Here is a 22377-nt window from a genome sequence, read left to right as displayed (position 1 = left end):
GCATTATACAACCTGGTATAAGCTGTTAGATCAGAAGCTAAAGCAGCAAGATCTGGAAAAGTGTATTTGTTTGTTTTGTTTTTTTTAAACTGAGCTAGTTCTTTCTTACTTGCCTTTACTACTCAATAATGCTTATCACTTCATTCTGATACCCAGTATGTTTTTTCCCCCTTTTGTAGTATAATGTTAGTGTGCGTAATAGTTTAGACCTTGTTTCTCATTTTCATACTGTCTTTCACACAGTGGCGCTGGCCTGCTACATATTGCTGTCTGCTGGGCTTAGGTGCCTTTGTTCTGGATTGCAGTGGGGGAAGAAGGAATGGGGAGGTGGTACTTTGCAGGGCAGCAGACAAAATCAGCAGCTCCATGGTTGTCATGCCTCCTGAAACATGTCTCCTGATAAATCTCTACTCAAAGCCTTCTGTGGAAAGGATTTCAGGACTGGATCCAGTGTACCAGAAACTATTGTCTCTAGATTAAACCCAGGCCCCTTTGCTCCACAGGTTAGTGAGATCCTTCTGTAGTAAAAGCACACCATTCTGTAAGTTCTCTCTGCTTTTGAGAAAATGAGGTGGGAACTAAGGAAGGAAACATGCAGGTCTGATGATGGGTTTTGACTGAGCTCAGTTGTATGATAAATACGCATCAATATACACATTAAGAACAAAAATCAGGTTTGTAAAATCTAACTGATCAGGATAATGCCCTAAACTCTTTCTTCTCCCCACCAAGCCCATCCTGGCCCCAGTGCTGCTTCTTGCTTCCTGGGTCATAAGATTAAATTTTTAAACCAAGACCATCATGTTTTCTCCCCTCTGAAAAGGAATGCTTCATCCTTCCACTAACAGTATTTGCATTCAGCACACAAAAGATCCAGCTACAGCTGACTAGTGTTACAAGCAACAGAAATTACAGCTTTATAATGGATATGGTTTGATGACAGTGTTCTTAGCTCCATGCACTTTATTGTCAATGTCTAACAGAGTCACCCTGTAGAAATCTCTAGATTAAGTTAAAGTACAAAAAAAAATCCACTTGTTCTGTGACTGAACCACTCTGTTCTTTAGAGAGTTTTTCCACATAAAACAAACTCTTAGCAACCAGCTAGTGGTTTCCACTGCAATTCAGAAGGTAGCATACCCTGTTCTAAACATTGAGTTCACAACACATGGCATAGCCTCTAAATTCAGCAATTCATAGTCTCTAAATACAGCCTTAAATCTACTAACCTACGTTAGTTCAGTTACACAAAGACCAATGAAGATAAGACACAAACTACTAGAAAAACAGTAACATGAAAGCAGAAAACCAGAAATGTCAGTGCCAGGCTTGTCAGAGTGGGGGATTAGCCCAGAACAGCAGTGATGCCCTCTGCTTTGTGTGTCCCCTCTTAACAGTATGCTTCAAACAAAGGCTAATTGCCCAACTTCACCAGCTTAGTCTTTCACTGTCGGCTTGGCTCCTGCTGTGGCTCACCAATTTCTCTTTTCATCATTTCTGACTAAAGTTCTGTAATAAAGATAACATATGGCTGCCAACAGCTTCAGTCATTTTAAACTAAACCTTTAGGGACTGACCTCTGTTTCTGCTGAAGGAGACTTGCATAGCATCTGTCTGCTCACGTGTGCTTTACAAATTCCAGGGCAGCTCTGCCCAGCTGTTAGACGGGTTAAATAGGTAGAGCTCTGAAGCAGCAAGATTACTTGAAAAAGAAGAAATATTACATGTTCTTGTGCTTATGAAGTTGTCTGGAAAACAGATGATTTTCTGATTGGCTATGTGAGTGCTGGGATTAGAAAAGCCTGCTTACCTATGTATTAACATTTCAAGGTTAACTTTTCAGCATCTTGAGGTGTAAGCTTTGACTGCTACTTTCCCTTCAGTAGAGTGTTTATGAAGGTGTGGCTTGGTCTTGTTTCTCTGTTGTATAAGCAAGGTTTGAGTTCACACTCAGCTGGTGCACTTACGATCTCCTAGTTTCATCTATATTCATGAAACCTGTAGGAACTTTTACCTCTGGGACCTCTGTCCTATTGTCAAATTAGATAGATATCATCCAGCAAGTTCAAAAGTGACTACAGATTGTCACAAGGAGACCTTGACCATGTGTACTCATAAGCTATGTCTTGATTGGAAATGAAGATCTAATCTCTAGCATGCAGAACGGTAGCTTTGTGTGGCACGTCAGGCACATCAGATACCAGATCCTGCAAACTGCAGAGGAGTCACAAGAAGAACACTGGTGGGGCAGAAGCACCAGTTCCTCCTTCTCCCACTGTCAGCACTGGAGGCAACACAGTCTGTCTCCTTATCAAAGCTACCTCCCCTCCAGCCTTCTTTGTTCTTCTCACCTGCCTCCCACAGACCATCACGGCTTAAAATTTGGCTTGAAAAAAGCTGAAGCCCAATGCTCAACTTCTGCTGATGGAGTCTGTTGCTGTGGGAGGTTGCTTGACATCGTTCCATCAAGACACTGGACTCCTCTGTCTTTCTATTTAAGCCCCTCAGAGCCATCAGGGGAGGCTCAGTTGCCAAATGTGTCCCTGAAAGGAGTGGGCCTGAAGGTCTGTCTGCTTTTGCATAAGTAGGGGTTTACTTTGGTGCTGCCCTCTCTTCCTCTCTGCCTATTTTTAGAGGACTGCTTTGTGTTAGCATCCATAAAAAAAGAAGTGTCTTCTAGGATACCACCATCTCGGATCCCACAATTTTTTTGAAAATGAAGTCATGAATCACCATGCCTACCATGCTTGCTGAATGTGTTGTTCAGTCACATTAAAAAGATTCTTCAAGTCAGTTAATCTGACATCTTAAATATACGCTCTCAAAATCCTAAGTGCCACTGCATAATTAGAAAGAAAGCCTTAACTGAACTTTGAAATTTCCTTTTCCCCCCATTTCTCCTTTATTTTCTCTCCCCTCAACTTGAATTTGCTCTTTCATTGCTCTCAGTGGAGCCTGAAATTATTTCTGTTGGTAAACAGGCAACCAGATACCATAATTATGCTTCTTTACTGAGGTTGTAATCCTAGGTATTCTCTTGATTCTTAAAAAAATATTTAATCAAACTAATTTAAATCTAATTCAACTAGTTTGTCAAACTATTTTTATGCACACAAATTCACAGCTGCTTTGGGACAATGTTTTGCCTAATTACATGTAGTTTTTGACAGATTTAGGTCTTGCTCCAGCTGAAGTCTGATCTATTGATTTCCAGAATCTAGTATGAAATAGTAAAGATAAATAAATTTCTCTCACAGAGTTCTTTAAGCACCTTCCAGCGAAAAAAAAAAAAAAGGGGCAGGAGTGGGAGGTGTGGATCTGGAAGGACTTATCTTACCCAAATATACTGTTTAAGAAGCAAGCCGGGAAATTCTTTAAACTGTTCGTAATACATAAAGTGATTTTAACTGGGAAACCTCATTTTGGTGGATTTGATACTGATTCTTCCCAAATGCTTAGAAAAACTACTGAGAAAAATATGACTCTACCCACATTTATATACCATCAGTTAAAAAGAGCATGGAATATCTCAGTTAAACATCTTGTGCTGGAATCTGGAGGAGGTGGCCACTGCATCAGAATTATTGAAACGATCCCTAATCCCTGTGTGTCAGGCAGAAGTACCTGTACTTCTGTGCACTTACCCATTCTCACAGGCTCTGTATTCCCAGAGCCAGACCACACAGCTGCTGAAATCATGAATGTTTTTCTACTACATTAAATAGCAGCAGACAAAAATAAAAATCTTTCTGTCCATGAGTCAGTTGGAGTATTAGCTTTATCATTACCATTTTTAAGCTCTGCATCTTAAAAAAATGAGTTGTTTATTCCGCATACTTATTTGTATATGACTGGAGAAAAAGTATCTGAATAACACTTTTGAGGGGTTTAGAACAAACACCTTAAATAAAGCAAGAATCTCCTAGCTTTCAATTTCTCATATCTGAAATGACGAAGCTGAAAGTTAAAAAGATTTTCTGGTCTGAACTTTCTTCTCCTCCTAGACAAGCTTCTACCAGCTTCTACCAACACCTGGTTTCTTCACAGCCTTCTTAAACCTGTAGGTCCAGAGCAGTGGTGCAAACAGGACTGTGAGGCTCCCTGACGTGCTTTCTGTGGCATCATCCCTAGGTTGGGCTCATATTACAGAAAGGGGTCTGGAAGCTCCTACAGTGATGATTAAAGTAAGGGCTTTTGTAGCTCCCAGTTTCTTTGCAGAAGAGCAAAGAGATGAGAAATCCTGGCATCCGGTTGTGGATTGGATTAGATCTTTTTGGAAAATGAGCTAGAAACCTCAGCCTGAGCCAGTTTCCTGCAATACTATCAGGAGTGGTGTTTTAGGTAATTTCAGTAACACTATGTGGCGTGGTTCCTGATTGTTCTCTAACTCATGCTGATACTTTGAGAAGGTAAATATCTCTACAAAACAGAAACACCTATCTCTGGTTTTGCTTACCCCGGTAACTTTTTCTTAGTGTAGCCAGGAAAAAAAAAAAAGCTGTATGCTAACACTATGATGGTAAAATGGATGTTGTACAGAGAGCTGTAGCGCATCTTTCAGTTCAAAGGGCATATGAACCTACGCTTTGTCTGTACAAGATCCTGAGTTCTGGAGAAGAAAACACCTATGGCAAAACGCACAACTGCAATTAGGTGCAACTTACAGTGGAAGTTAGATTTCATGTTCTGAATGCTAAGAGCACAAAGCTATGCAGAACTTCCAACCCTAGTATGTTCTTCAGGTTCTCACACTGTCATTGGGCATGTGTGTTTATCTCTGTAATAAACAACTGCTCATTTTACTTAACAGAAGGTCTACTGCTGCAGCCAGCAGCAGACTGAACTGGAACAGAGGCAATTAGACAAGCTGCCTGGGGGCAGACGGTCTTTGCTCTCACTCAGGCCCACTCACAAATTTCTCGGCTGTTTAAAGATATAACTGTGCAGTCACGCACACCCTAATGAAGAGGACATAGGGATTATCTGAAGTAGGAGTGTGTGCGTGTTGCTTTCTTGTGTATACAGTTTCATAATGCTTAATGTGTGATCTTTATTCAGCTTCCTTCTGGTTTTATACTGTGCTTCTTTAAAATGCCTTCATGCAGAGCAGTGAGAGTTGTGACACCTACATTATAAAACATGTAAAGGAAAAGACACTTTCCTCTGGTTTCTGGGAGAGAGAGAGATTCCAGCTGTTCACAAACTGCTAGCTGAAATTTGTTGATTGTCAGGTAATATTCTGTAGAGTGTTCTTCCACCTTTTTTTTTTTTTTCATTACTGTTATTTAGCCTCCTATTGCTCCACCTCTGAGCAGCTTTGGGAAGCAGGCAGGATTTTGTTTCCTGCCTTGCTATTGAATTGGTGTGTTGTCATGGGATGGAAGAACATAATCGGCTAATTCCCAAGTGTTTCCCTTTCCTCAGCATAGAGATAAATGCCTGTTGAAGAAGGATGTGTTATAAGTATTGATATCTCCTTTTTGTAGAGATCTGAGGTATTTCATAAGAAATAAGGAAACTGAAAATTACCACTTGTTGTTTTTATGTTGCAGTTATTTGCTTTTAGATTACAATTTCCTTTCCCCCCCAACTAAATTTTGGTGACTTATTTTCCCTACTGTTAGCTCTCCTCATTTCTTTTTGGACTCATTAACAGTTATAACTAATATGCATAGCTCAACTTTTTGGTAGATAGGAGACTGGAAATGGTATAAAAGATGTAGCGCTCTTCTCCACAAATGGTAGAATTTGATCTTTTAAATATAAATGGTTAAAGAGGATCTTGAGTTGGAACATGTCTTATATGAGGTGTTTGGAATAGCCTGATAGTGACTCAGAATAAAAAAGCATCTTCTGGAAGACAGAGCTAATTATCCATTAACATTTGGATGCAATGCTTGTCTCGTATTAATTTCCATGCTTGCCAAAATGATTCTGGCAGAGGAAACAGCTGTGAAATGTAGAAATAAAAATATTAGTTTGGAAGTACTAGATATGCCGTGTAGCTGCTTGCAAAAGGATGTACATGAATGGAAGTGTGAGGCAGCAGTATTACACAGGCAGAAGAATTTACAAATGATAACCCCAGAGTATGAAGAAATTCAGGCACGCCTTCTGCACTGTAAACTAAACTCAAAAGCCTTCATGACAGGTATCTCTCACCTATACAGTGGTACCTTCCTTATCTAACTGAAGTGAGATCTGGCTACTGCAAATCATCAAAAAATCCATCCTTGTCAAAGTAGGACCATGGCACTCTACTGACAGTTTCTCTGCCCAGAACTTCAACAGGATGCAGGGCAGGTTGGGGAAACATCAACTTGAAGCCAGGTCTGGGCCTTCCTTCTGTTGTACAGTCCTTCGCACGATTAAAGAGTGACAATTTCCCTCTCTAGCTGTGAGTGGAGAAAGTCTTTTTCCCCTTCTTGCCCTGTATTTTCATTAGGACAGCCACAAAGATCACACTACTCTTTTCAGATTCTATGTAAAAATCTCTCCCATGAGCCGCACAACTGCTGTCTGACATGCAGAGGTTTCTAAACTCTCTCCTTGCAAGCCCTAATGGAGCGTTTCCAAAAGCAGACAACCTAGTATATACTATTTTCTGAGTCACTCAAGTTCACCTAAATAATGTCCTGACATGACTTTCCTGTGTCTCTCCAGCCCAGCCACAATTCTTTTTTAGGTACACATCATATGTTGTCAGAAGGATGTGTTATACTGCTTTTCCTCAGCATTTTTAGCAGTAATGTACCTGAAATTTAGTCCCAGTTACTCTTCAGAAGGTGCAGATCTCAAATGACTTGGTGGATTTATGGGTCATGATATTTTAGAGACTATCCCTATTGTAATGGCTGGACTGCATTAATGAATGATCCCAATTCATATCTTCAAAACCAGCTCTGAATATTTTCTTCCCATTAAGGCTTATTCTTTTGAATTTGATGTAATTAATTGTCACTTATGACTTAAAGAAAATATGGCAATAAATATTTATGCCACATGCACCATCTGCTTTCTCCAGTGCCCTGTATACTTAATGTTTAACAAATTTCTATAAGCCTCACGCTGCAATTCATCTTAGAGGGAGCCTGTGGTTCTAAGAGCAGCAAGCAGTTACAGATGTCCACTCTGGAGGTAGCACAAGAATCCCATTTCTTGATAAAGCAGACCACGGAGGCACTGAGAATATGTCAGTGTCAAGTGCTGAAGGGGATACAGCTGCAATACCACGCTTGATCATCCCGGTGTTTATTTATAGCTTTGTCAGAGTAAGGCTAAGCATTTGGTTCTCTTAAATACAGACAGGAAAACACTGCTGTATGAGAGTATCACAGAGGGACAGGAAAGAAGATGGCAGATCTAGACAGAAGATTAAAGACTCCCCAAGCCTGAAGTTACAAGGAAAGAGAAGAAAATCTATTGTTGATCTTCCCTGCCCCAAAATTCATGAGGCAGCTTTTGGCTGCTGTATAAAATACATGTGTGGTACTGAAAATGTGGAAATACAACCCTTTAAGGGCATATTTAATTTCTGGCTTAACGTTAGCTCATATGTGAAGATATATTTTTCAGAGCCAAGTATGTACAAGAGCAAAAAGAGAAACACATTTTACAGATTATACAAGTAATCCTTTCAATGGTCTTTTAAACTAGTGCTGAGACTGCCTGCACTGGGCTCCATAAGGCAGAGAGTAACTGGTGAAGAAGAGGGTTTCTTATTTCCCTGTGCAAAGCAGAGAGGGGCTCTCTGGAAGGTACAATTCCTTACCACATGAACACCCACACATGCCTGAGAAAGGACTAAGACTCAATGCCACAATTTAGCCTGCAGCTGTTGATTCCTGCTCCTTGTCAGGATATAATTAAGGTATCGTCAGGCTGAATAGGAAGATGGGACTTAAAACTAAAATACCTCTAGTAATTATGGCTTAGATCTGGAAAGCAACTGATGGAATTTGATTGCTGAAAGAGACAATGCTGTTCTGGAAGATGGCTGAGTAATTACCGAGTGAAAGGTAAAATAAACACTCTTGTAATCCCCTGTCTACATGACATACTGCTGAGGGTGTGCATGCAACCTCATGACGGAGGGCAAACATCTTAGTATGTAGGTCTGTCTATTTTATGGAGACAAATAGGGCTTTGCTATGTTTACTAGGAAATGTAAATCTTCATTCAAACACAATAAAACAAAACAGTTGTTTCAGCTATGTATGGTCACTATTCAGGAACACACATATGGGTTTGATTTAAAAAAAACAACCAACAAACAAAAAAACCTCCTTTGGGATTCAAGATTGCACTTCCACACTTGGCTGTATAAAGAAACTTGTTGACTACTACCAAACCTGAGAAGAAACATCCTCCTTTCTGAACTCCTGTAAGACTAGATCTCCACCCTTCAGTAAGGGCATGCTTTCATTCTTTGGAGACTCTGGAGAACATACTGCAGATAGGGGCCCTGATTAAGAGATACAAGATGTCCCAGTGCTTAGATTTCAACACCCTAACCCAGTGTCCGCACTATTGTTAGCAAGTTACCTGGAAGTAATTCTAGTATCAAAGACTGATGTGAAATATAAATCTGTATATTTGTACCTAAACATCTAAAGATACTTAGTGTAAAATCTTTAAAAAGACTTGGGTGAAGAAATGAATGAAAACCACTCATAATCTACTTTAATTCAACTGAAAGCTGCTCTCTTTTTTTCCCCTCAAAATACACCTTGCCAAGGATTTTCCTCTTTGTGCATATGTTATCATTCAATTTGAATTAATTTGTGGGAACTGTTTCCTGGATGTTTTTGTTCCATCACTTGAGTGAGCACTGGCATTTGTCTGACAATATGGTGAGATGATTCAAGGAAGAATTGGCCAGAAAAACTAATTTCTTAATTTCATAGTTGTTTTTCTCTCTGAACCAACTTACTGCATGTTTGCACAAATGCCAGGGCAGTAAAAAAGATGAAGTAGAGGGGGCTGGAGGAGGAGGTGAGACCACAGAAGCCCTGATTTGACCAGCTCAAACTAGTGTGTAATGGCATCCTTAACCTCCTCCCGAATCTGTTTAAAAGCTCGATGGCTGAACTGCAATGAAAGTGACAATGATCAGGTACCTGCTTAGCACAGTGAAGCTATGCAGTAGCAAAGTAAGGAGCCAGTTCTGAAAATCCAGCTGCTGTGATGGTAAAATGACAGTCTTCATTATCTCAGTAAACAGAGAGATCATAGACAACATGATCCATAATTACATCACCTGTTTGCTTTCTTAACAATCTGTTGTATTTCTCACCAAGGCAACAGCCTTGCCATCCTTCACTAATATAAGCATTGCTGCTTTTCCTTGAGATGTTAATGTCTGCCTCCTAGACTGGGTATGTTCTCCTGTACTCAACTAACCAGCTAACAACCCCAAGCTGCAATCCTTCCTCCTCCTGTGCTGCAGATGGATTAGGGTTCTTCCATGTGGCATAAGCCCACCTAGTTGCTGGTTACCGTCTCCACCATCCCCACTTCTCTAGTCATGTTGTCCTCCCCTCTCCTTTGTACTACCACCAGCACTCATCAGACCACTTGGAGAAAAAGTGCAAATGGCACAGGGTCAGACAAAAGCAGCCAATAATTAAATGAGAGGATACTTTAACAACACTGAATTTGACTGAAGTTTGGGCTGCTGTCCTTCCCCTTTCCCTCTACTCTGGCCATGTGTTCCTGCTGCTCCCTTGGGCTGGATCTAACCAATATACAACTGCGTATGTCCATGCATATAGCCTACATTATATGCATACTTGTATGGAGTATTCTGGTATGAGCGTTTATTTTGTTACAGAGTAGGAGTACTTGCAAGTGGAAAAGTTGCTGGACTATTTCAAGAATGTTTCAAATCTTTAAACCCTTCATTGAAACTGTTCTCTCACCCATCTGCCTGCAAAGCCAGATTATTTTTCAGCTATAAGGAGACATAAAATGATTTTAAAATGAGCTTTTGAGCCCTTGACACATCCTGATTCTTTAAGAAGTGGTATCTGGTTATGCTAAAGTAAGAAATGAGCACTCTTTTTTATAGCTTTGTTTTAATTGAAAAGCAGAGATTTTCCACCTTCCATATCTATCCCTGCCATTTAATGGTGTAAAATTTGTGTTTCTACTTCTCCAGGACACTTGACAAAAAGTTTGCAGCATTTCTGCCGAAGTCTGGAAATCCCATTACACCACACAGAGAGGCACACTGCTTGGGAAGGGAAGGGTGTATTTTCCTAGATCAGTGGTTCTCAAATGCAATTCCTTGTTAGGCGGTGTGCAGCGGGAAGGCCTGCTTCCCAGCCTGTGTTTTGGGACAAGGTGGTCCTGTGAAGAAGGAGAGGGCATGATGTTGCATTTTGTGGAGAGATTATTGGAGTCTGGGTCCATTTTGAGAGAAAATCTTTTTTCAGTGCAAATATAATTTCTAATGTCTTTTCTATCTGTTGCTAGTCTAGAGTGTGAAAGTCCAGAGAATTTCTGGAAAATTCACTGCTATTATTTCTGCATCTTGAGGTATATGAATGCCAAATGTCTTGCAGGACTATAATATCTTCCTGTTTTGTTTTGTGTCCTACTTTTTTCTAAATAACTCTTTTCATTAAGAATTCCGAAAAGACAATTAAGATACATCTTTAGCGGCGTGGCAATACCATCTTAATCATGCTGATGCTTACTGCACAGGCATTAAAAGAAAAATGTCAAATCTTAGGAACTGCTAAGAAGAATCATAAATGACTTTCCTGTGTGCAAGATTAAGACTTTGCATTTGAGGAGAGTCCAACGCTAGCAGAAACTATAAATCATCTAATTAAAGAAGAATTTTAATTTCTTTACTTATACTTAACATAAGCCAACCACAAATGTTCAGCACTGGTAATTAAATAATCTAGATCTTTGGAGGGAAAGTAGGGACAAAGCATCTATCAGTTTTTTCTTTTCAAATAAGGTTTGCTTAAGAGCATGTCCAAAGCAGGGAACATTTGGTGTAGGTCCAGAGAAAGATAGTTGGCAATAATGGAGTGGACAAAGGCATATATATTTATGTGAAACTACATTTATTTTATGAGGTCTTTCCATGGGTTAGTAAGAATGTCACATTACAGATATTTTATTTACATTTAGAAGTCACTGTGCAGCTTATGATTATGTCTCATGAAGCCATGTATTTTATTCTATTAGGTGGGTTTTAATTAAGTTCTCAGTCAGTGGAAACAAACAAAACAATACTTTCATAATTAAACTACCTTTAAAATGTATACTATCTAATTATGATATTAGCATGAAACTATGTATTCTAATCTGCAGTAGTAAACTACTGTTAAACGGTATCATTGTTAATTTAACTAAGTTTAATTGAATGTTTAGCAATTACGCAAATATTCTCTGAAGAGGAAAAAAACCACTCATAACATCAGTGTAGAAGAAGTTCTTTGAAGGAGTTTAACCCTTTTAAGCACACAGCATGGCAAAATCAGACAGGGTCATCTGAAATAGGGAGGGTAGCACACTTCAACGCAGGGATGTTTTAAAGAGAGCTGGTAAGATGTTTTATCCCAATACAGAAATGAAAACAAACAGCGCCGATTCCTAGGATTTACCTTCACTCTCTCCCACTGTGCCTTCACTTCAAGCACACAGGAATCTCTTTCAGCTGCCCCTTCCTGACTAGCCTGTGTGGGAAGTCTCCCTAGAAAGCCCTAATAACCTATGACAGTTATCCCTGTCCCCCTGGACTCAATCCCAGTAATCTCATTTCCTAAATGTAAACACAGAGAATTGGGCAAAAATAGTATGTACAGAAAGTAGAAAAGGAAAGTTAGGACAAAACAATCTTTCAAACTCTGTTCACATCATACTCACTCATTCTACATATAACATTTCTTTTCACAGACAACTCGCCAACATAGTGCTAAGTTGGCATAAAAATAGAGAACAAGACACCACATTTTGCTATTATTTCTCCCTATGATTTCTATTGTTCGTCCTTGCAGATGACCAGAAACATTGGCTTAAATATGGACACGCTAACATTTCTTCTATTAAGGTGGGATACCAGAATTTGTAATAACAATTTTCAGAGCTCAGGAGAAGATTTCCAACTTAAGCAAATATGAAATACTGTTCCTCTAACACAATTTATTATAGTCATATCATAATGGCTACATTTTCATTCATTGGAAATGAATGGACTATTACATGTACCAAAATGTGTGTCTCCTTAAAAAATAACAAAAACAAAAACTCTCTTTGAAAAAGTAGTCTGCTATAACTGAGTTAAATGTTTAGTGTTTTAATAAATCAATATTAGTATACTTGGTGAGCGTACGTAGGACAGCCATGAGTCTATTTTCACTTGTACTAACTGTGCTAATTTGTAGTGGGACATAATGAATATAACATTTATGAAAGCATATGTTCATATGGTCTTGTTGCATTTCTAGTTACAGTAAGATTAGACCCCTTATAACTAAACATGAACTCTTCCAAATGAAAACTGAACACTATAGCTAAATGTATTACAAGCTATCTTTGGGTAAAGCAACCGTTAATGATATAGTACATTTGAGATTCCTTTTTTCTTTCTGCAAACCTAATGACAACTTTCAGAGGCAGTTTGATTAAAACACCTCTGACACCATTGGCAACAGCAATTTATAAAATCTTCCACGTGAAAGAGACGATAGAACATACTTTCTGCTAAGGGCAGTCTGGTTTGCTTGCTAATTGAGAAGCTGGGGAAACTATTCCGTGTTCATATTCTTCTTCCTCCCTCATTCCTGCAGCTTTTGCTCATTTAGTGTTGGTCATTGGAAAGGACTCAGAATGAAATGCTTTGCAGGTTCTGAGTATGATACTGAACTAATGCTTAATCCTTGTGCAGTGGTTAAGTATTCCCTGTTCCCTGGTTTGCTCAGGTACTGTGCACAGCCAAATGAACCACCCACATATCTAAGGTGGGGAGAGCAACTCTGGAAAAAAAAAAAAAAAGATGTGTGCTTACACTCTGATCCACATATCAGTTTTGATGACTAATGTCAAAGGTTTCTAGTTTATTGCTTGTATTTACATTAGTTGTGGAACTTTTTAGGCACCCAAATTAGAATTCTGTACTGTACTTCCACTCAGAATAAATTAACCAGGAATATGAACAAAACTTCAGTTCTGCTCATAACAGTTTATGAGTAACTATTTAACAGTAACTCAAAAGCACAACTTCCAGGGACAGATCAAGAACTAAGCTTCCAGGCCACCAAATAGCTTTTCTCTTAATGTGAACAGTGATGTTCCAAAATAATCTTTAACTTCTTAGCTTCTAAATTAGTGCTCTCTATATATGATATTTTAATTTCACTCAATATATTATTGTACATTCCACTTCAATCTCGTTAATACCAAATTCTTTCAATATAATCTCTTTTCTTCTGTAGTGATAACTGTAAATTGCAGAATCAACTAGGTACTAAAATTTTGCTTTGAAAATTGCAAAACTTTTTGTGTGTGTAGAGTTGGCACTGTGTTCAGAAAGCCATGCAGGGAAAGCTGACTGTCCTATATGCACACTGTGCAAGGAGTAGGCAATGGGAGAAGATGACTTGGCGGACCTTGTTTCAAAACATATCCTAATGTTCCTCCCATGTAAAAAAGGGTTCAGTCAGGGTCTTGTAGTTTTAGGATGGCATTAGGAACTGTGGAGCAGTTCTGTATCCTGGAAGCCTCACGGAGCACCTTTGCCCACCCTCTGCCTACAAGCAGAACTACACCATCACACTGTAGTAACTCAAGCTGTTTTCTTAGGAAAGAGCTTTGTCTTGTTTGTCTTTTCTTTGACAAAGAGGGGATTAAAAGAAAATTATCACCTTGCATGACTTTGCCAGGGGAAATTGTGGGCATTCAGCACATGTGAGATTTGGGTCTGTGACTTGCTGAAACCCCTTATCTCAGAATCTCCTTTGGGGATTGTAATGAAAAGTCATTTCAGTACTTCTGCCTCTTCTCTCACATCTGCAGAATGGTAAGAGTAATGCTTATTTTCCCTACAAGGTGACTGACCAGGGCTAGATAAAACCTGGTCTGTGCTTTCAAGAGGAAAAGTGTGTATCAAGCAGCTATAGCAGGTATTTTTAAATCAAATCTGAGTATAGTCTTGCTTTAACAAGCTATCTTTTCTCAGTAGCTCCATCCTATCAGAGATAGGTATAATTTCCTATAAGATTCAAAGAAACATGAAGAATAAAGTCAAAGCTCAACACATCAAAAAGCAAGTCATAATTCATTTTTCTATTATTATTTGGAGTAATCATTTCCTCTGAGAAAACAAGCCTTTTTTAGGATATGAAATACTAAATAGTGAAACCAAGTGACTGTGGTCAATGTTTTTTGCATTAAAAGCAATTCTTTCCTATATCAAACAACACATTACCTGCCTGATGACCCCGTTCTGGTTACAAATGTATTCAGGATACTGTTCAAGTGACAGCATTTCAGCTGCAATTGAACAATGTTTGTACTTCCTAATACTGTGACCCTTTTACTCGGGAGAATACATGCAGAATGCTCAAAGAACAGAAAACTGCTGTCTGTCTAGTTTTGGGAGTCTAGGAAATTAGTATCACTAAATATTACTCCTTAATATTCCCTTCCTTGTTTCACCTGGCATCATCCAAAATAGATACAGGAGTCTGTTTAGTTTCTCACCTTATACCTTGTATGGTTGCTTACTAGCACACTCTGATTAGGTTGTGCATCTTGCTCACTCTGTCTTGTGGGAACTGATAGTCCAGTGAACAGCATGACAGTGAATTCAGCCCTATAACCTTTGACCATATTCCTAACTTTTAACTGCTGCAATTACACTGTTGTATCACTCCTGCTGTTCTCAAGCATGCTGCATCACCCCCAGGCAAGACACAAAGCCTCCAGACATTGCCACCATGGGATGGAGATTCAGTTTCTTGACAGCAGGCGTCTGGGTTCATCAGCTAGAGCTGAAATGTCCATGTCCTTGAGGGAATCCCAGCAGACTCCATGAGAGCCCTCAGCTGGTCTTTAGGTTGTGTGCAGCACAAGCACTGCTGGAAACCTTTTGCCTGAGATAAAACCGCTCTTTTCTGAAGCCCTTGTTGGCTCACTGGGGCCAGGGAGTAGCAATCAAATGGGATTCAAGTAAGGATTTGCTCTCCCAAGTCCTTCATCAGACAAAAAAACTATTACAATCATAGCAATGTACTTCCATCCAGTTTCATGTAGATAGTGTGTAAAGCAACATAACAACTCCTATTTCTTCATGTATGCTCTTAAGCAAAAGCTGTTCTTAATTGCATTATAACTCACAATAGTGATATTTAAATTCCATTTGAAATGTAAAATAATTCTGTTTGAGTTCTTTAGCAGCTAGCTTCTCCTCATCTAATATGGAAAGAGTTTTCTCTTTAATCGTATCTCTATGCCTTCGAGAACATTGAGCAGCCTTTTAAACATCTGCTCTTTCCAACCTGCAACTTATCAAGTTATGGTTTGGAATAATTTTGGCTTATTTTTCTTTCTTGTCAGTTGCAGATTATGAACATAAAAAAATACGGAGGGCCACAAAGTCTGAAGGCCAGATGTGGGGAAACCTCTGCAGTAATCTTCATTAATGTGCTCTGTATAGAAATCTGCATGCATTTTTGCTTTGTATTTTTGCTTTTAACAGAAAGCTAGAAATTACAGAAACTGTAGATAGATCGCTGTTATTTCAGTGCCAGGTAGTCATTGACTTCTTTAGTTTAACATGTACTGTGGTTGGCCCCACACCCTACCCAAATAACTCTCAATGGACTTTTCCCCAGAGGAGATTACAGCGAGTACTTACTGAGGCACAGTTGCTTTCTGACTTGTCTTCCAGAAAGCCAATTTGGCATGGTGTCCTCTGATTCTGCAGCCAGTAGTCTGTTGATTCTAGCAGACTGTTACTGCAGAGAATCTGTTAAAAGTTAAAAATAGTTAAAATAGTTTAAAAAATTACTCAGTCCTACTGTACTTTGGGGGCCTGAACTCTATTGTTGTAACTCAAAGGAAATCTTGCCTACAAAATTTTGGGGGGCAAGACTGGGACCCACGTTCCTTTTGGACCTGTCCAGTTAATGCACCTTAAATCAAGTGATTTATATATCCCCTAAAGCATTAGCCTATTTTCTTTCAGAACTGAGAGTACTTGGAGATACTTGAAGGAGACGCCTAAACCCAACATTTTTATTGGAAAATATTGCTAGGAGTTTTGTTCTGTGTTAAAGTGATAAACACAGATGTTGGGAAAACTAATTATTTAATTATACCAGAGTGCACAAACTTGCAGCCTTCATGATTTACTGTATCTCTCCCCACAACAGATCAGTACTATTCATTCTGCCAGCAGCCTCATTTCTGGGACTGCCTAGGCTACAAACTCTTTCTTCTTAAACACATTTTTCTGCTTTCTGAGAAGCTAAAGTACTTAAGACCTGCTGCAATGAGTACTGAGCACCCTGAGACCAAAACTTTGCACTTAATGTCTCTGTGTTGACTCAGTCCTACAGCTTATGCCACAAGCTTTGCTCAGACAAAACCAAAATGGGGCTACACATATCTGTAGACTATAAAGAGGCAAAGCCAGTTTTGCAAGTCTGATGCTTAGATTGAACTGGATTTCTTACTTCCTGCCTCTGTACGAGTATTCTTTCATGAAAAAGAGGGACCCTTAGTATTTTTAAAACAACTCGGTAACAGCGGGAAAAGAATAGCTGCAACAGTGGACTACTTATAGAACATTTTATAGGGCTTATTGTCTTCCCCAGGCAGCAATGTTAAGAAGTATGTTTATGAAATGGATGTATATTTTATTTGTACTTCTTACAATTCTTGCATTACATGGAAACAGGCTGTACTCTAGCTCTTTAGCCTTTTATTTTAATAATGATATTTTAAAATAGAAATTTGTTGCTCCACCTGGAAAAAAAATCTATCCACAGTACTTTCCTTTACCTTACTGCACGTTTTGCACTGACACACCTTTGTCCTACTTCAGGAACGTTTGATCCGTAAGCCTAGATCCCTTCCTTAGGAAGAGAAGTGAGAAGAACTTGTGAGGGCTCTTCATTTCTCAGGGAAGATGAATGACTGTGGAAAGCTGATCTGAACAGTTGACGCAATTTTCTAATACTCAGGGGCAATCCAGAAGTAAGCTTATTACCACCCACAGACTAACACTCACTCTAATTTTTATCTTTTTGGCAGAAAGCCAGTTAGATAGTTAATATTGCACTCCCTGTATTATTCTATATTGATTTCTGAATAAAAGTCAGCAGAAGATGGATGAGGAGGTAATGGGGAACACCACAGTCCATAAGTTTGGCCTGCTTCAGTGCCCTTCTTCAGTGCCGTCCACAAAGGCTTTGCACCTTTGTGGTGGTTGTTTCCCAGCACTCCAGCCCCGCTATGGGATTTCTTCCAAAGAGCTATTGAATACAAATTTAGGTTTCACAAAATACTCAGAAAAAGCACTGTGCCCAAAGACTTTGTTCTGAGAATGAGAAGGGCTCATGAATGCTTCACATCGACACCAGTCTCTTCTTGGGTGCTGCTAGCTAATCTTGTTTACCAGCTGAATGACTCTGCACTCAATAAATTTTATAACCCCCTGTCTCAGTGCAAAAACATTCCTGCCACCATAACCAACTCTGAGACTAGATGGGGAAAATCATATATTCCCTATCCCAAAGAAACAATTTCCTGTTAGTGTTACCAACTTTTTTTTTTAAGGAATGTTTTCAAATGTGGAAATGCTGAACTACTATAAACTGGTTGCTAAAATCTAGAATCAAGAATTTTTTTCCTCTTTTCCAAAAATTACCATTCTCTGAGGCTTTTATAAAGACATAAAGAATTGAACATATACATACATACACACACACATATATATCTACATATATATATAATAATTTCAGGTTTCATCTGATTCTAGATCCTCTCATCCTCAAGGGCTGAAGTTCTAATTACCTGTTAAGACATAGTTTTGCATACATAGGAAACAGTTCTCTTTAGCTTAAATAGCTTTTGCTGTAACAAGCAGTCTTGTTTCGTTTCCTTAAAAATCACAGTGAATTTGCCTTCAGTCTTAATCACTTTAGATCTTTCTTTCCCAAATCTCAGACAGTTTCTGAGAAACCAGAATAGGCAGAAATTATCATGCAGAAACAAGGTTCATATCCTTGGTACTACTACTCTTTGTCTTATAAGGACTTGGTGTGCCTGACGTTTCAGAACAGCTAGATCATAGCAGATTTATATTGTAGATGATAAACCCATGAAATGAGCTGGGCAGTCCAAACTTCACCTAGTTTTCCTCCTGTGGGATGTTAAATGACCCGTGGTAGCGTTATCTTTCTTTCGGAGGAAGGTTTTATCAGGAAGCAAATACTGGTAAAGCACCAATAGAAGAAATAACTCTCCTGAACAAATGTTTCAGTCAGGTCAGGTCATAGTTGCCAAGCTTGGGTCACTCCAGGATGGTTTATAAGTTGCATGTCTTTATAGTACATTTAATTTTTGTATGCAGGTTTTCATAATAGACTTTGAAGTCAAGGGTAGAAATTATTACATGGAAGTTTTGGACAGCATGTGATTTTTAAGTAACCTCAAGGAGATGAATGTTAGTAGGATGATGTTTTCCCTGAACCAGATTCTGCTCTCGTGTGCATAAGTAGTTCTGCCCATGCCCTTGAGAATGCAGCCAGAAATGTGAAAAAGGGTGCAATAGGCATAACATTTTTACTACTGGAGGTTGGAGAAGATAATTTGCAGCAATTTGGATTTGAAGACAGGTGAGAAAAACAAAAACAGATATACTTGAGTCCATGCAGCAGAAGCTGGCAGAGGTCAGCAATCTAAGGAATACAGGTTGGCCCAAAGTAATGTGGAAAGCCTCCGGAAATTACTAAGAAAAGACAGCGCTGTGGGAAAGGGAGGCATGCAGGAACATGTGGGAGAGGCCTCCTTGCATATGGTCTGGTTTTACACAGATCTGAATGGTGTTCAGGAGATGGAAGGTGACATTTGAGTAAGCAGTGGCAGGAATGAGGGTTAAACTTTGGATGAGTTTAAACTCTACCTTATGAAATGCAAGTTTCTGCATTAGGACCATTACAGACATGTTATTGCTCAGAACCTTCCCATAAGCACTTCTTTGGAGGGAAGATAATTTGGGCCACCCCGCAATGCTGATCACAGTAGGGTTACACACACCTGCTACGCAAAAATGTGTTTATATAAAGTGGGAGTCTGCGTATGTATTAAAACTTGCTGGGATATTCATGCTTTTAAGGGAATATACTGAAGTCCTTATAGTAATGTATGACTGCAATGATCAAAAATGTATAAGCTTGAAGGAGCTGGCCTAAATTAACAGGGCTAATTAATTAATCAAATACAGTGTGAGAACTGGTATTCCTCAGAGATGTAATTCTACCAGTACATTCTGATTGCCATTTTTGCATTTAAGCAAGTATATTCAAAATATACTGAGCTGGTCTGTACCAAAGGATAAGAAACCTAAACCTGTACTACTTCAGCTGTCAGTCAGCATCCTTCTTTTATATAGCCTGCACTTTTAAGGCAAACAGTATCACTTGCCAAAATTTCCTCCTCCTGTCTTGTACTTCTCTTCATTCTTATCTAATTGAGACAAGTTCTGGGCCAATCCCATTGACATACATTGTTAGCAATTTTGCTGAATTCAGCGAGGTTGCTCCTGATTTGCAATGGTACAACTGAAAACAGAACTTGATTCATTGACCATACTTATCTGTAACAGCTGCACACACTATACTGCTGTATATCTGGTTCAGAGAAGGATCATCACACTCAGAAAATAATTCAGGATGAATTTTATCGTGCACTAAATGTGAAATCAGCAGTAATTCATGGTTCTAAAAAAAAAAGTTTTCCACTCTCATCTAGAGACTCAGCCGTCAGCATTACTCAGTGTGTTGTGAATCAATGAACTAAATCAGCCTCTAGCAGAGTGTGGATTAGAAAAGTCACTCTTTCCCAGAGGAAAATATTGCATATGAGTTTAGTGTAACAGCTTCCTGCTCCCTGATTTAGATCATAAGACATTAAAATACAGTAAATATCTATAACCGAGACAACATTAAAAAGACTCTGCTCCACAAATGAAACAGCTGCGCCTTCGTGGCTGATCATCTTAATTGCTTTGGTTAATTACTACTCATCAAAAAAGATATGAAAGTGGGACATACAGAATAAGATGAGATATCAAGGGGCACATCTTCTGCATTTGTTCAGATTGATCTGTGTAGTAACAGGCCACATCTCATACGGTTCCTGACAGGAGCCATTCATGCCAAATATAATTACTCAAACCTGAAAGTCAATTGTTTAAAGCGTTCCCTTGCAGCGGGAACCCGTAGTGTTTCACTCCACCACCAATTACACATCTAACTTAAAAATCACTGTAACTAACAGAGGCTAAAAGAGAAGGTAATGGCCTATTTTTGGTAATTTTTTATCCTTTTCCACACAAAAAAAGAATGGTAACACATTCTGTGACAATGCTGTAAAGACTCCCAAAATATCCTGCTGTTTGTCAGAAGTGTTGGCAGAAGTGAATCACTTCTTTTAGTGTGCCGACAATCATAAAATTGACTCGTGTTACAATGAAAAGTTCAAATGTAAGGGATCAAACAGGTGAAGCAGCTCTAAATCGTGTGGTAAAGGCTAGCCTTTAAAAGAGAGTGGTGGTGCTGCTTCTGAAGGTGACCAAGCTGGGAGCATCTGTAAACACAGTGGTGCCTCTTCTCAGTGCTGTGCCACTGTCCTTCAGTCTTATATAAAATAGACAATTCTGAGATTAAATGAAAATTTAAGATGTTCTCCCACACAATGGATTTGCTGCCTGTTTCTGCCTATATGAAGATTCCAATTATAGTTAGCAGCATTTTTTAAAAATCATGTATTCTTTTGCAAATAAACAAACCCTTTGATCAAATGAAATATTGACATTTTGTCTTTTAGCCATGTTGGGGTGAGCTGGAGAAGCCCAGTCCCAGCATACACATCAGTCTATTGAGTTCTTTTTTATATCAATGATTTCACATTTAACAAAATTTCTGTAGACAGACAATACTCACCACCCACAGTGTGGTTTTCAGGATGAGGAAAATAAATCTTTATTTCTACATATTTTAATTTCTCTCTCTCTGCTTACATATATAAATATATATTGTTGTTATTTTGAAAAAAAAAAAAAGGAAAGCATTATTATTACTAGTGGAAGGAAAAGAAAAAAAAGAATTATGGGAAAACTGAATGAACTGTGAAGTTTCATAACATTTCTGTGTTAGAACAAATGCTTTCTTATCAGCTCTAGAATTATGCCTGTGGGAGACAGCAGAGCTCTGAGGGTTATTGCAAAGTGAGTGGTGAAAGATGACCTGCCCTCCTCAATAGGTCTTTGATAGTGCCCCCTTCCCTCAGACTGTACTGCCATAATCTGGCCCTGGGGAGGAGGAATAAAAGGAAGCACCCATGGCCTTCACCTGTGTATTCTTAGCTGTACTGAAATCATCTACATGAAAAAAAATAAATAAAAAAGAAATGAAATAATTACATATAAACCCATTTTGAGGCAACAAAACCAGCAACGGTCAAATCTATACTACCTCCTGGGTTGCTGAAACCCTTCCAGTCAGATACTAGGGAAGGCAGAAAAGCTGTTTCATGAAGGACCCTCCATTGTATTGACCTGAGAGAAGCAAAGCTCTGGACCTTCAGGCTGGGTCCCAGAAACTTGCCACCCATTGAAGAGCAGTCCTGAAGGTATTCATGCTGTGCACTGCTTTTATTTCATATTGTCAGATAATGAGGAAAAATAGTAATGTTCAGGTGGAGTTTATCTCCCATATATGTATAATATATTTTGGGACCAGACAAGTATAGACCAGGCAGACAAAATCACAAGATACCATAACAGCACCTAGAATTTATTTTTCTGTATCACTCCTTTTCTTTTTTAGGCATCAGTTAAATTCTGTATTCTGCAATAAAGACAAAAGCTAAAAAGCAAAGCTATAACCTGGGATATATCTGCCTTTGAATATAACATAAACTTAGAAGTTACCTTCTTACATGCTGTGACGGAGCTTCCCAAACTGCTTGCTGAACTGTCTGTGCTGCTGCCTTGGTGCTCTGGGACTTCATGCATCAGTGGAGATTCAAAGCTGCTGAAAAACAAAAAAGAAACAAACCCCCAAAAACCTTTCCAGTGACTCAGCTACATAGATAACTCAAATGATACCAAAATACAGTTCAGTAAAG

General features: G+C 38.9%; 1 protein-coding gene across 1 annotated transcript in view; it reads right to left on the bottom strand.

Annotated features, from left to right (window-relative positions):
- Positions 1-22377, bottom strand: part of SPHKAP (SPHK1 interactor, AKAP domain containing) — a gene marked incomplete at both ends in the record, with an annotated part of 106068 nt that overhangs the window by 32144 nt on the left and 51547 nt on the right. The window contains 2 exons of the mRNA XM_082319554.1: positions 15878-15988; positions 22181-22283. Coding sequence (XP_082175680.1) covers positions 15878-15988; positions 22181-22283 — 214 coding nt within the window. The remainder of the gene's footprint in view (positions 1-15877; positions 15989-22180; positions 22284-22377) is intronic.

Source organism: Platalea leucorodia, assembly GCF_965183815.1.
Source record: "Platalea leucorodia genome assembly, chromosome: 8".
Classification (NCBI taxonomy): Eukaryota; Metazoa; Chordata; class Aves; order Pelecaniformes; family Threskiornithidae; genus Platalea; species Platalea leucorodia.
The sequence above is the reverse complement of the archived record's forward strand: the minus strand, read 5'-3'. Positions and strand labels throughout refer to the sequence as shown.